A 12,703-nucleotide genomic window follows, 5' to 3' on the forward strand; every position below is an offset into this window, starting at 1 on the left:
TGAACTAGCCAACTGTGAAATTTCAAATAAGGAAACAATATCAGAGTATATACATACTTTGACAAAAGTCTCAGCTGTGAAATTAAGCCCACTCGCCCACAAGCAGGGATTCTAATGGAAGACACACAAAGAGGGAAGAATTAGGGTGCAACTGTGCCTCAAGCCTTACAGGCAAACAGAAGAGAGGTGGAGCTGGAGAGGGGAAGGGAGTTAGAGCGTGTCTGCAGGGTTCGAGATTTTCTTTCTCAGGATATACAGGGAAGGTCTCCCTGAGAATGTGACTTTTGAATAAATACTAGATACAGATGTCTCAGAGAAAGGTTTCAGAGAAAATCTTCAGAAAGTAAAAAGGAAGATAACAATTTAAGTTGTAGCATTACAATGTTCAAGTGTTCCATAAGCTAAACAAATTAATCACATCCACATCCTCAGCACAACCCCTCATCATTTTGGTTCTCCTAGGACAGTAATCTTGAACATATTTTTAACCTACAAGTCAAGGCGTTACCTATATCTCTTAAGACCTTTCAGTTGCTTTGCACCACACTGATACCCAAATCCACATTACTTGCCCCTGCTGTCATTTTTTAAAAACTCACACTCAGTGATGCTATGATGGAAGTAGCCCCATTCTTCCAAAATTTTCCATATGAGGATATGTAGATACAGTGAGGTTAAATAACTTGCCCACCGTCACAGCAATACTACACGGTGAAACTGAGCTCCAGACAGCCAGCCCGCCTCAGAGATCAAGTCAGCTCCTACACTAAGGGACCACAATGAGTGCACCATGTGCGAGACACCACACGGGGGCTTTGTACGTGTTGAGCAAATCCTGAGACAGCCCTGGGTTGCAGATATTATCACTGTCCCCACGTTCTGATGAAAATGCCAAGGCACAGACAGGTCCAACAGTAAGTCATTAAAAGGCAGGCCTCAATTTGGAGCCACAAATTCTGAACATATATCTGAGCATTTGACCATTCTATCGAATCACCTCTGAGTAACCCTGTCTTGTGGTGGGTGACTATGGCTCTCAAGTTCACCACTGTGTTCCCAGCACCTAATATGTGGCTGGAACATGGGAGCAGCTAATTCATACCTGGCATTAATTAGAAGGAAAACTGCTGCTGGGACCATCTTTTCCTTCTGGCTAAATTTGCATCAGTCATCTACTCTCCATCCTATTTTCTCAGCACCTGTGAACTCCTCCACCCATTGCAAACCAGCTGTTACCTGCAGAACTTAGCAGTGAGACCACTGTAGGCAGTGCCACCCACCAGATCCATGTGAGTAAATCTAATATTCATGTGTGAGGAGCATATTACCATTACTCAAGACACTACTGACCTCCAGGAACCACTGTTGTCCAAGAATATTTCTTATAGGGGGCCACCCCGTGGCCAAGTGGTTAAGTTCGCACACTCCGATTCAGCAGCCCCGGGTTTCGCCGGTTCCAATCCTGGGTGTGGACCTGGCACCACTCGTCAGGCCATGCTGAAGCAGCATCCCACATAACAGAGCCAGAAGGACCCACAACTAGAATATACAGCTATGTACTTGGGGGCTTTGGGGAGCAGAAGAATAAAAGAATATTGGCAACAGATGTTAGGTGCCAATCTTTAAAAATATATATATATTTTTTAAGATTTTAATTTTTTCCTTTTTCTCCCCAAAGCCCCCCAGTACATAGTTGTATATTCTTAGTTGCAGGTCCTTCTAGTTGTGGCATGTGGGACGCTGCCTCAGCGTGGTTTGATGAGCAGTGCCATGTCCGCGCCCAGAATTCGAACCGACGAAACAGTGGGCCGCCTGCAGCGGAGTGCGCGAACTTAACCACTCAGCCACGGGGCCAGCCCCTAAAAATGTATATATTTCTTATACGTTTATACTAAGTCCTTAATATCTTCTAATTCAGATTTTCACAACAGTCTTGTTTTTATACGGATGGTTTGTTCTGAATCAAATCCAAACAGGGTTGTTTTTTTTTCCCCCTTGGCTGAGGCATTTTAAAGCACATCCAAAGTCTTACATAGTTTTACCATTAAATACTAATATATGCATCTCTAATATTTAAAACATAACCACAGTGCCATTACCACACCTAACGAAATCGGGGGAAAGAAGGCAAATTCTGTCTGGCAAAAGAGACGGTAGATTGTTCCTCCAAATGTCAGCATCTGGCTCCTGTGTCTGGTAAATAGCATTTACTCTGCAACCATGATCTCTTCAGTTCTGGTCATGTCATTTCATTGTTAGAGAAAGTGCACCGCTTCTGTTTCCTGGAGAATTGCCGACGTTCTGGTTTTGGCTGACTGTTGTTTTCGGTTTGTATGTGACTGTCCCTTATCTTCTGTGAACTGATAGCTGACCTAGAGGCTTGATTACATTCTGATTCCATTTTTCATCAAGAAAGTATCATGGCAAGTGCTCTGTATGGCCTATTACAGTGCATCAGCACACGCATCATATCTGCCTGTCCCACGTTAGCACGTTAAGAATGTTAATCGGGTGACACCAACTTTTTCCATCAAACTTTCACCTAATAGTTTCAGTCTCCACTAATTAATGTTTCCTAACCCTGTAATTTCATTAGGGCTTGCAAGATGGTGATTTTTCTAATTCTGTTAATCCTCTTCCATCTATTAACTTTTTTTCCAATTAGAACTTTTCTTCATTAATTCTGTTGCGTAACTCAAAAAGAGTCTACCACAGAAAAGTGAAGAGAAATGATCATTTACACAATGTTCTATGTCATTTATATTTCAGTAAAGCTGAGGAGAAATAGAAATGATCATTTCACTTTACCATTTTGAAATGATTCTTATCTGTTCTTAGACCCTGTCCTAAAGTCTTTGTCTGACATTAATAGAGCTGTGGCAGCTTTCTTGTTATGGTTTGCATGATGTCTCTCTTCCTTTCCTTTACTTCCAACCTATTTGTGTCTTAATATTTAAATTGCAATTCTTGATACAAGTCTTGATATAGTTGAAACCTGCACTTTCTTCCTATCTGACGATCTTTTCACTGGAAGTAGGCACAAGAATGCGCTTCTTATGTGCAAGTCATACTTTATTTCTTCCTCTGGATGCTGGTTACATTGTTGTCCTTTCTTTGTGAAAATTCATCTTGCCACATACTTACAAAGCATGTGCTTTTCTCTATGTTTATTATGCTTTTAAAACTTACTTAAAATTATACAACATTAAAGGCATTCTGTCCACTGGCAATAAACACAGGGCTCTAAAGGCATCCCATCTTCCTGCCCCACACAGGCTCCAACCTTTCCTTGAACCAGAAGATCCCTCCCGGGTATGGAAGGATTCCACCAGCATCCACTTCCTGTGGTTAAACTCGTTCAAGCACTAGGGATGTTTCTGTCAAGAGCTTGGGAATTTAAAGCTGGTGGCTGTTCATCACTGTTCTTCTCCAAGCTGTGTCTGATCCCATATCCAAAGTATACGGCAAATCCTAGTAGAGAAGTGAGACAGTGAGATGGAAAAGTAGGCACCCTCTCAGTAGGCCTCCTGTTATGGCATCTGAGACAGTTTTGAGGAAACATAGTAGGAAGATGGTTGGCTCAGTCACCCAGGAGGCCTCTTGTCCTGAGAAAGCCACTTACCTATCACCATCCAGACACCAAATTGGGCCCAGGTCCTGAAGGTCATCTGCATCATCAAGTAAACATTCACAAAGATGCTCATCAGTGGGACGACAGGCACACCAGGGACCTGTGAGCAAAGTCAGTTAATCGTTGAACACACCACAGAAGTGTGAAAGGGAGATCCCCTACCCCACCCAGGTGGGAGGGAAGACTCCAGCCCTATTTGCGCTGCGCATTCAGTGCCTCCTCAAATTGGGTATCCTACTGGATGTTCCCAGAGAGACAGGTATTAGGAAATGGAACTAGTGAAGTAGTGAGTGTGGATCAGGGAATCGTCCATTGGTTTTAGCGTCTTGCTTTTTCTTCCCTGGTCCAGCAAAGAATTTTTAGACCTCAAAACATGCAGAGTTCATTCACTCAAGATGGATAGTTTGAGGGCTTAAAGTCACCTACCTTGAAATGAAGAGGAGTGGGGTTCTGGGGCTGTCTCCAAATGATGAAAGTGATCCTAAGAATGAGCAGCAGGAGCAGCACCGTTGCTGTGGAACACACGGGGTCTCCAGAGAAGAGTTGGCTGGGCCATTGGGCCAGTATCAGGCACAGGATCGTCAGCAGGAGAGCTGCAAGAGTCAAGGTGGAGAAAAGGTCCAACTCCAGAAGCCAAATGTCAAGACCTTGGGTCAGATGACTTCCCAAGCAAGTGGGAGAGCTGGGAGGCACCTAAGGGTTTGTAGCCTGAGCAGGACTTATTAGGGATGAGTCCTGGGAGCCGGAGGAACCACATGGAGCATTCAGGGAACTACTTCGGATCTGATCTGGCCGGGCCACAAAGCACAGGGGTGAGGTCAGGGTTAGAAAGGAAATGAGGCAGAGTTGGCCTCAGAGCCATAGCCTATCCTAGGGCCATGGTGGATGGAGAGGAGCGATGGGTCTAACAGCTATCTTGAGTGGTGGAATTGAGGGGACTCAACGCTGATTGAATGTTGGGGGAGAATTGTGCTAGGATGAGGTCAGAGTTTCTGATCTGGGTGGATGGCGGTTGGCGGTGTCATTTTTTGAGATGGGGATCATAGGAGGTGGGTGGTCGATGATAAGTGTAGTTTTAGCCAGGAATTGGAGGTCATGATAGGCAGTGGATAGGATAGATACGATCATAGGATAGATATGATCGTTGAAATTTTGGGGGTGAATAGAGGTTAAGTGAGGAAAGAGCTGTAGGTGAAACCCTGCAAGCACAGGAAGGAGAGTGAGGAGAGGTCACAGGTAGAAGAAGTGCTTAAGGCTTTCTAGACTTTTCCTTCACACACACTCAGACCACTGAGCTGTGAAGGAATAGGATTCCACTACTCAGGAATAGCTTTCAGGATCCCTCACCGCAGCCTAGGTTTTGCCTATCTTTTCTCAGTCTCTGCACACTATGTAGATTGCCCACACTGAGAGTCAACGTTTATCACACAAAGGAAAGGAGAAGGCAGCTCCTTGAGAGGGCCTGGGCTAAAAGTCACAGCCTGTAAGTGACAGCACATGATAGGAAAGAACCCAAGAACCCACCCACATACAGGCTTGTGACCTTAGCCAGCCATTTAACCCTCAGAGCCCCAGTTGCTCATCTGTCAAATGGAGATGATGCCAACCTATTAGGGATATTGAGAGGTTTGCGGGGGGGTGGGGGGGGAGAAAGACCTTGGGTCATATCCCACCCCATAACTGCCTGCTCCAAGACTCCTCAGCTGCCGGAGACACACTCCCACCCCATCCTGTCAATGTCAGAGTACCACCAAAGAGAAATCGCGCTGCTCACCAAGCAGTAAGGCACATCCGTAGACAATCCGGCCAGATTTTGGAGTGGGGATGGTGTTGATAGGGTTACACAGACTCTTTAGAGTCTTGGAGGTTCCTACTTCAGGTACAGATTCCAACAAACTTGCTTCAAGTTTAGGCTTTATCTCAATTATTTCCACCTCTGTTTTCTCATTCTTGCCTAAATCCTGTTCTGGCTGGTACCTGAATTAGAGGTACGAAGACAGTATTAACACCAGCCCCTACTCATCCAACACCAGAGAACCTAATCCACCTTTTTCCCACCCTAAGCATAGCAATACACTTAGGACAGCATGAAGGCGGAAGAGGATTAGCTCCTCATCAGTCCCCGTGAGTCCAAGACCCCCAATCAAGGTAGAGTGGAGTCTCACCTGACAACAAGAACAGAAAAGGCCACCAGGGAGTAAGCAAGCAGGGTTCCAATTGACATAAGGTCCACAAGGTCACTGAGCTTGAAGAGGAATGCCATCAATGCTGGAATGAGGGTGCAAACAACAAGGTGGAGAAAGGGAGATGAGAAACTACTGGAAATATCCAAGTTAAAGAAACTGATCAAAGGAGTGGGTTTTGTTTATTCACCTGCAAGAATTCCAGAAACTATGGTGGCTGCGATGGGGGTGTGTGTGCGGGCATGAATCCGGGCAAGTCGCCCGAAAAGGAGTCCATCGTCTGCCATTGCATAGATCACCCGTGGCGTAGGGAACATGGCACCCAGAAGGCTGGAGGAGAAAATGGAAACGTGTGAGGACACAGAGAAGCAGAACAGACCAGGGCTTCTGCTCCCTAGTCTACAAGGGGTAAGGTGTCTCTCCCTCTCATCTCTTAAGTCCCAAGAGCTGGGCCACCTGGGAATCTGACAGTAGATGGGAAGAAAGCTTTGACACTGACCTGGATGAAAGAGCACTGAGAGTGCCAACAGCCACTGCATATGTGGCGGGGGCCCATCCAACATGGAGAAAAGCCTGTGGCAAGGGGCTGTCAGGATCAATCTGGTAGTAGGGCAGCATGAGGGTTAGTGCTGATGAGACACCAAAATACACCAGAAAGCAGATGAAGAGTGAGATCACGATGCCCACTGGGATGGAGCGCTGGGGATTACGGGCTTCCTCCCCTGCAGGAAGGGCGGAAGTGTTGGATCAGGAAAACACACTGGGAAAGGCACAGAATCTCTTCCCTCTTCCGCCTCCAAAAGCAGGCCAACCCTCCACCAACCCCATGCCCAAGGGCAGCCCAAACTCTGCCCAAAACCCTTATGCAACAAATTGACCGTGTTACCTGCAGTGGCGATGCAATCAAAGCCCACAAACGCATAGAAACATGTAGCTGCTCCACGGAGAATCCCATCAAAGCCAAAAGGGACAAACCCTCCAGAACCCAGAGGGCCCAAGCTATAGAGAGAGAAGGAATGAGGACAGACATGGATGAGGTGTGTTCAGTCATCTCTCCTGGGCTGCTCAATCAGCACCCCATATCCTGGGCTCTACCCTCCCCCAGCCCCCACTCCCACCCCTGCCCCCATCATCTGGATTGTCAGCTCAGATCACTTTATTTCCAGCTCTGCACCCTCCACACACACACACACACACACACACAACCTTGGCAGACTGCCCTTCTAACCTAGATGTGTCATTGGATCCAGATGTGGCCAATTTGTAGTCGTGTTCTGTGAGCTGCCAGTGGTGCAGATCTCCCTTAATGAAGCCAGAGAGGATGATGAAACTGAGAACCAAAAGGTTCAAGCCCGTGAACATTTTGGTAACCAGGGCTGACTCACTAGCTCCCAGAACCAGTATTCCTGTGGGGAAGATGGAATATGAAATGTCCAAAATTCCTAAATCCATAGAGACAGAAAGCAGACTAGTGGGGCCCAGGGGCTGGGGGGAGGGGGAGGTAGGAAGTGACTGCTCACTGGGTACAGGGTTTCCTTTTGGGACGATGGAATGCTTTGGAACTAGCTACAGGTGGCAGTTGCAGAACATGATGCTACTGAATTACACACGTTAAAATGGTTGTTTCAGGGCTGGCCCCGTGGCCGAGTGGATAAGTTCATGCACTCCACTTTAGCAGCCCAGGGTTTCACCAGTTCGAATCCTGGGCGCAGACCTAGCAACGTTCATCAGGCCATGCTGAAGCGGCATCCCATGTGCCACAACTAGAAGGACCCACAACTAGAATATACAACTATGTACTGGGGGGCTTTGGGGAGAAGAAGGAAAAATAAAAAATAAAAATGAAATCTTAAAAAAAAATAAAAATATAAAATAAAATGGTTAATTTCTTATTGTAATCATTTTGCAATATAGATGTGTATCAAGTCATTGCGTTATACACCTGAAACTTACACACAGTGGTGTATGTCAATTATATCTCAATAAAGCTGGGAAAAATATGACAAAATAAAATAGTTCATTTTATGTTATGTGAATTTCACCTCAATTAAAAAAAAAAATCTTTGGTCTCAGTACAGAGGAAGAAAACTTGTCATTCTAAGTAAATAGTTTTCAGCTGGGAGTGATTTTGTACCCCAAAGGACATCTGGCAATGTCGAGACATTCCGACTATCATAATTTGGGGGGTTGGGTGCCACTGGCATGTAGTGAGTAGAGACTAAGGATGCTACTCAACATCTGATAATGATTTTTAAAAAAGATCTACAATGCACAGGACAGCGCTCCACACCAAAGACTGATCCAGCCCAAAAGGCCAATAATGCCGAGGATGGGAAACAATGGTGTATTTCCTGCCTTGCTGTCTCTCATATGGCAGATCCTTCTTTCCAGTCTTCCCCCACCATTCCACCACCCCAAGCCTCTCCCACCCCAGCGCCGCCCGCTTTTCCCATCCTGTCTCTGACCCCTGCCTCACCAGTGACCAGCAGCACCAGGCCCAGCGCGAAAAAGTCCGGGTACTCGGCCAAGACGTAGGGCACATGCAGAGAGAAACTTCCCTGCAGGACCCGAGAAATGTGGTTCCCAGTCAGGCTGTCGAAGGTGCTGCTCCAGGCCCTGGCCACGCTGGCGGCTCCTGCAGTGGCAGAAGGAGGAACACTGGTCGAAAAATGTAAATTGAACCCCTACTGTGTGCCGTAGGATATATTTTCAGAGAGAGAGAAAAAAAAAAACAGACAAAATACCTAATCTCAAAGAGTTTCTTTTCATGGTGTTGGGAGAATAGAGACAGATGATTCACGAAATAAGTCAAGTGTTTAATATGTTAGAAGGAGATCAGTGTTATGCAAGAAAACAGTAACATGAGATGGGGAGACGCTGGGAGATGAGGGTTGAAGTTTTAAATAGAGTCGTCGGGGAAAATCTCACAAAGGCGACAGCTGAGCAAAGACTTCCAATCAGGCGAGGGAATGAAGCTTGTCTCTCCCTTCCTCTCATCCCAAAGAACTCTTCCCCACCTCCTACAGTTCCCATTTATCTTGGTTCAGTCATTTAAGGAAAGCAGGAGAGCGTTGAGTAGAATGAAGTTTTAGGGTTTTCCTGCACTGTTACTCACTTCCTCTCACAAGGTTTATAGCAAAGTGCTCACGGATGAGTGGGAAGACCCCAATCCCCCCCTCCTATGTTCCTGATCTTAAGTCCCTTGTTTCCCCCACACCTGCCCTCAACCCTTTCATCTCACCAATGACATAGGAGAGTATGAGGTTCCAGCCAGTGATGAAAGCACACAGTTGTCCCACTGTGACATAGCTGTAGAGATATGCAGAGCCAGAGCATGGTACCCGGCCCCCAAACTCCGCGTAGCAGAGTCCAGACAACACTGAAGACAGGGCGGCTACCAAGAAGGAGAGGACGATCGCTGGTCCAGCTTTGTCCTTGGCCACTTCACCAGCCAGGATGTACACTCCTGCTCCCAGGGTGCTGCCCACACCCAAAGCCACCAGATCTAGGGTGTTCAGACAACGGGCCAGTTGACTCTCAGACCTCTCCGTTGGCTCCAGGGGCCGCCTGCGAACCAGCTTCTGGCCAAAATGGCGAACATTCTGACACAGCATGCTAGATGGAGTTGAAGAGGAGGCTAAGATCTGCTAAGAAAACAAGACAGAAAGCCATCAAGAATGTGCATCCACCCTTAGCTCTGGGAGTGGGACGTAAGACCAGTTCCACAGAGCAATGGTGAAAGAACATAGTGGGTAAGCCATCCATCTCTGAGCCTCAGTTTCTTCAAATGTAAGGAAGACTTTTAATAAGTTTTAAAGTTACTGGAAGGGTTGCGTGAAGAGAAGCAAGCAAAAGCTTCCAGTACAGTGCCTGGCACATAGTAGCTGCTTAAGTGCCATGAGTTGAGTGGATAAGAGTGCTGACTTTTGAAGCCAAATCACACAGCTCCATGTCCAGCTCTGCCGTGTTATCAGCTGTCTGATTGTGCACCAGCTCCATCCCACTCTTTTCCTCCCTTCCTCTATAAAGCAGGAAAATGATTACCATCATTACTCCCTCCCTTACTTGATACCTGTGAAGAGACTCTAGGTGGCACTTGGCATCAGACAGCTCACGCTCCACCCATGTCTTTGCCAAAGATCCTGAAGCCTGATAGCTTTGTTACCTAGCTTGCAGAGGGAAAAGGAATTGGAAGTCAAAGTCAGGGTGAAATGTGATGGGATTTGTAGGGAGGGAGAGAGTCTAGCCCAGATCAGTCAAGACAACAAAGCAGAGTGGCCTCCCAGTTGCCTGGAGGGAGGGAGGACTAATCTTCAGTCTGAATCAGAAATGTCAGCAGTTTGTTTCCTACTCCTTCGATCAAGGATTGTCTCCTGAGGACACCGCTCTGGTGGGCAGGGCTGAGCCAGTCAGCACAAGTTATTGTCAGGGGGCTTCTGCCCCTCAAAATAGAAAGTTCATTTAGCATTTTGGTTAAAAGGAAAGATTCAGGAGGCAGGAAACTGACTGGAATTTTGGCATCACTGCTAGCTGTGTGCCTTTGAACAAGTCACTTACATCTCTGGATCCGTTTTCTTCTTTTTCCAAATGCTGCTGACCAACACTTGTGCACTGTTAGTAGGAATGTAAAATGGTGCAGCTGCTATGGATAAAGTATGGCAATTCCTCAAAAAAATTAAAAATAGAATTACCATATGAACCAGCCGTTCCATTTCTGGGTGTATACCCAAAAGAATTGAAAGTAGGGTCTCCAAGAGATATTTGTGCACCCATGGTCACCGCAGCGTTATTCACAACAGCAGAGAGATGGAGGCAACCCATACGTCCATCCACGGAGGAATGGATAAACACAATGTGGTATATACACTCAATGGAACGTGACCCAGTCTTACAAAGGAAGTAAATTCTGACACATGCTACAACTCCATGGACCCTGAAGACATTATGCTAAGTGAAGTAAGCCAATCACAAAAAGACAAATATTCTATGATTTCACTTCTGTGAAGTACCTAGAGAGCGGTCAGATTCATAGAGACAGAAAGTAGAATGGTGGCTGCCAGGAGCTAGAGGGACTGAGTGTTAAATGAGGACAGAGTTACAGTTTTGCAAGACGGAAGAAGTTCTGGAGATCCATCACACAACAATGTAAATATACTTTAATAGGACTGAACTGTACACTTAAAAATGGTTAAGATGTTCAACAGTACACTTAAAAATGGTTAGGGTGAGTTCTGTCCCATCCCTCATTTAGGTTTCCGTAGCTGCCACCTCCCCCTCCCTGCGCCAGGTCTGCCTTGGAGCTGAGTCGTGACTGCATCCCAGCCGTGACCTCTCACTGTCATCGACCTCTGTGTGCCCCTGCCGTGACCTCAGGAAGGTGGCGGGCAGGCACCGAGGACCTGAGAATAACTACCACGACCTCCAGTGCTTTGACGAAAGCTCAGATGGGTGACCTTCTGGCCAGGCATCTGCGATTTCATATTATTAGAGCATTCAGTGTATTCCTGGAGGTTGCGGCTTTCTGTAAGTTTGCCGTGGCTGCACCAAGAAAGAAGGCAGATGCAGATTCCTACAGAAATTGTGATTCCAGGAAAGATTTTGAGGAAAGCTGGTCTCTTTCAGAGTGCAAAGTGACTTTGGAATGTAAAGAATTTCTTTGGTTTGAGTTCCATGAAAGTTTGTCACTCATTAACCTGTGTGCCTGAATTATGAAACATGAATATATGGGCTAAGGAATAGTTTCTCTTGATAAATAAAGAATTTTTTTTAAAAATGGTTAAGATAGTTAATTTTATGTTAGGTGTCTTACCACAATTTTTTTTCAAATGCTGTGATAATAGAGCCAGCTTCATAGAGTTGCTGGGTGTGGCAAACCCATGTATAGGAGACTGAAATCAGTGGTCCACACACTATAAACCCTATATAAGTTTTCATCTTTAATATTGTTTTAACACAAGCCAAAAAAACTGTCTGAGCCTCCAGACACTCAGTCTCCCCCACCACCACCCTTTCTCACACACACAGCTCCCAGCTCCCGCTTTCATCTGGAAAATGAGTCTTTCACACTCAGGCTGGAGCCAGGCTGACGCAACCGGACGCTTGGGTTGCTGAGGTCTCTTTAGCAATATCCAAACTCGGGCACCCTGACTCCTACAGAGGGGAAGTTACCCAAGACTTACCGAATTGTTGGAGCAGAGAGCCTGGAGCACTGGGTCGGGGTCAGTGAGGCTGAGTTTAAGCCGCGGTGGGAAGGAGCTGATAGATATCTCTAAAAAGCGCAGCTGGGAGCCAAGGCCCACAAAAGACAACTCTTAATCCCTGGGCGGGTAAGGTGGGAAGGGGCGGGGCGGGGCGGAGCGCATCTGCAGTGATACCATCAGACGTTGACGAGGTTACCCTCAAGGGATGGTTCTAAGACATTTTTTTTTTCTAACTGTGGTAAAATATACATAACATAAAATTTACCGTCTTCACCATTTTTAAGTGTGCAGTTCAGTAGCGTTAAATTCACACTTTGTGCAACCAAACCCGGGAACTCTTTCCATCTTGCAAACTGTGAATCCATTAAACGATTCGCCCTTTCCCCTCCCCCAGCCCCTGACAACCACCATTCTACTGTCTGTCTATGAATTTGACCTCTCTAGAAGCGGAATCATCCAATATTTGTCATTTCGTTTCAGGCTTATTTCACTCAGTGTAATTTCCACAAGGTCGATCCATGTTGTAGCGTGTGTCAAAATTTCCTTCCTTTATAATGCTGAATAATATTCTATTAAATAGGTGTACCACATTTTGCTTATCCATTCAGTGGTCACAGGCATTTGCGTTGCTTCCATGTTTTAGCTATTACCAATAATGCTGCTGTGAACATGAGTCTACAATGTGTCTT

The 12,703-nt window shown here is 46.1% G+C and overlaps 1 protein-coding gene across 2 annotated transcripts; it reads right to left on the reverse strand.

The window, feature by feature from the left end:
• Positions 1-1,878: 1,878 nt before the first annotated feature.
• On the reverse strand, positions 1,879-12,142 carry LOC103556194 (cationic amino acid transporter 3-like). Of its 2 annotated transcripts, none has more exons than XM_008528175.2 (12): positions 11,994-12,142; positions 9,056-9,458; positions 8,291-8,449; positions 7,043-7,220; positions 6,701-6,813; positions 6,314-6,536; positions 6,005-6,144; positions 5,797-5,899; positions 5,406-5,608; positions 4,058-4,224; positions 3,623-3,731; positions 1,879-3,471 (listed from the first exon to the last, which is right to left on the reverse strand). In XM_008528175.2, exons 2-12 carry the CDS (start codon positions 9,426-9,428, stop codon positions 3,359-3,361), a joined length of 1,881 nt encoding a protein of 626 aa, XP_008526397.1. In that variant the 5' UTR covers positions 9,429-9,458; positions 11,994-12,142; the 3' UTR covers positions 1,879-3,358. The 2 variants fall into 2 exon arrangements, with proteins under 2 accessions (XP_008526397.1, XP_008526396.1); XM_008528174.2 differs by having other exon boundaries at positions 9,056-9,461.
• Between the last annotated feature and the right edge of the window lie 561 nt (positions 12,143-12,703).

Source organism: Equus przewalskii, chromosome 9 (assembly GCF_037783145.1).
Source record: "Equus przewalskii isolate Varuska chromosome 9, EquPr2, whole genome shotgun sequence".
NCBI lineage: Eukaryota > Metazoa > Chordata > Mammalia > Perissodactyla > Equidae > Equus > Equus przewalskii.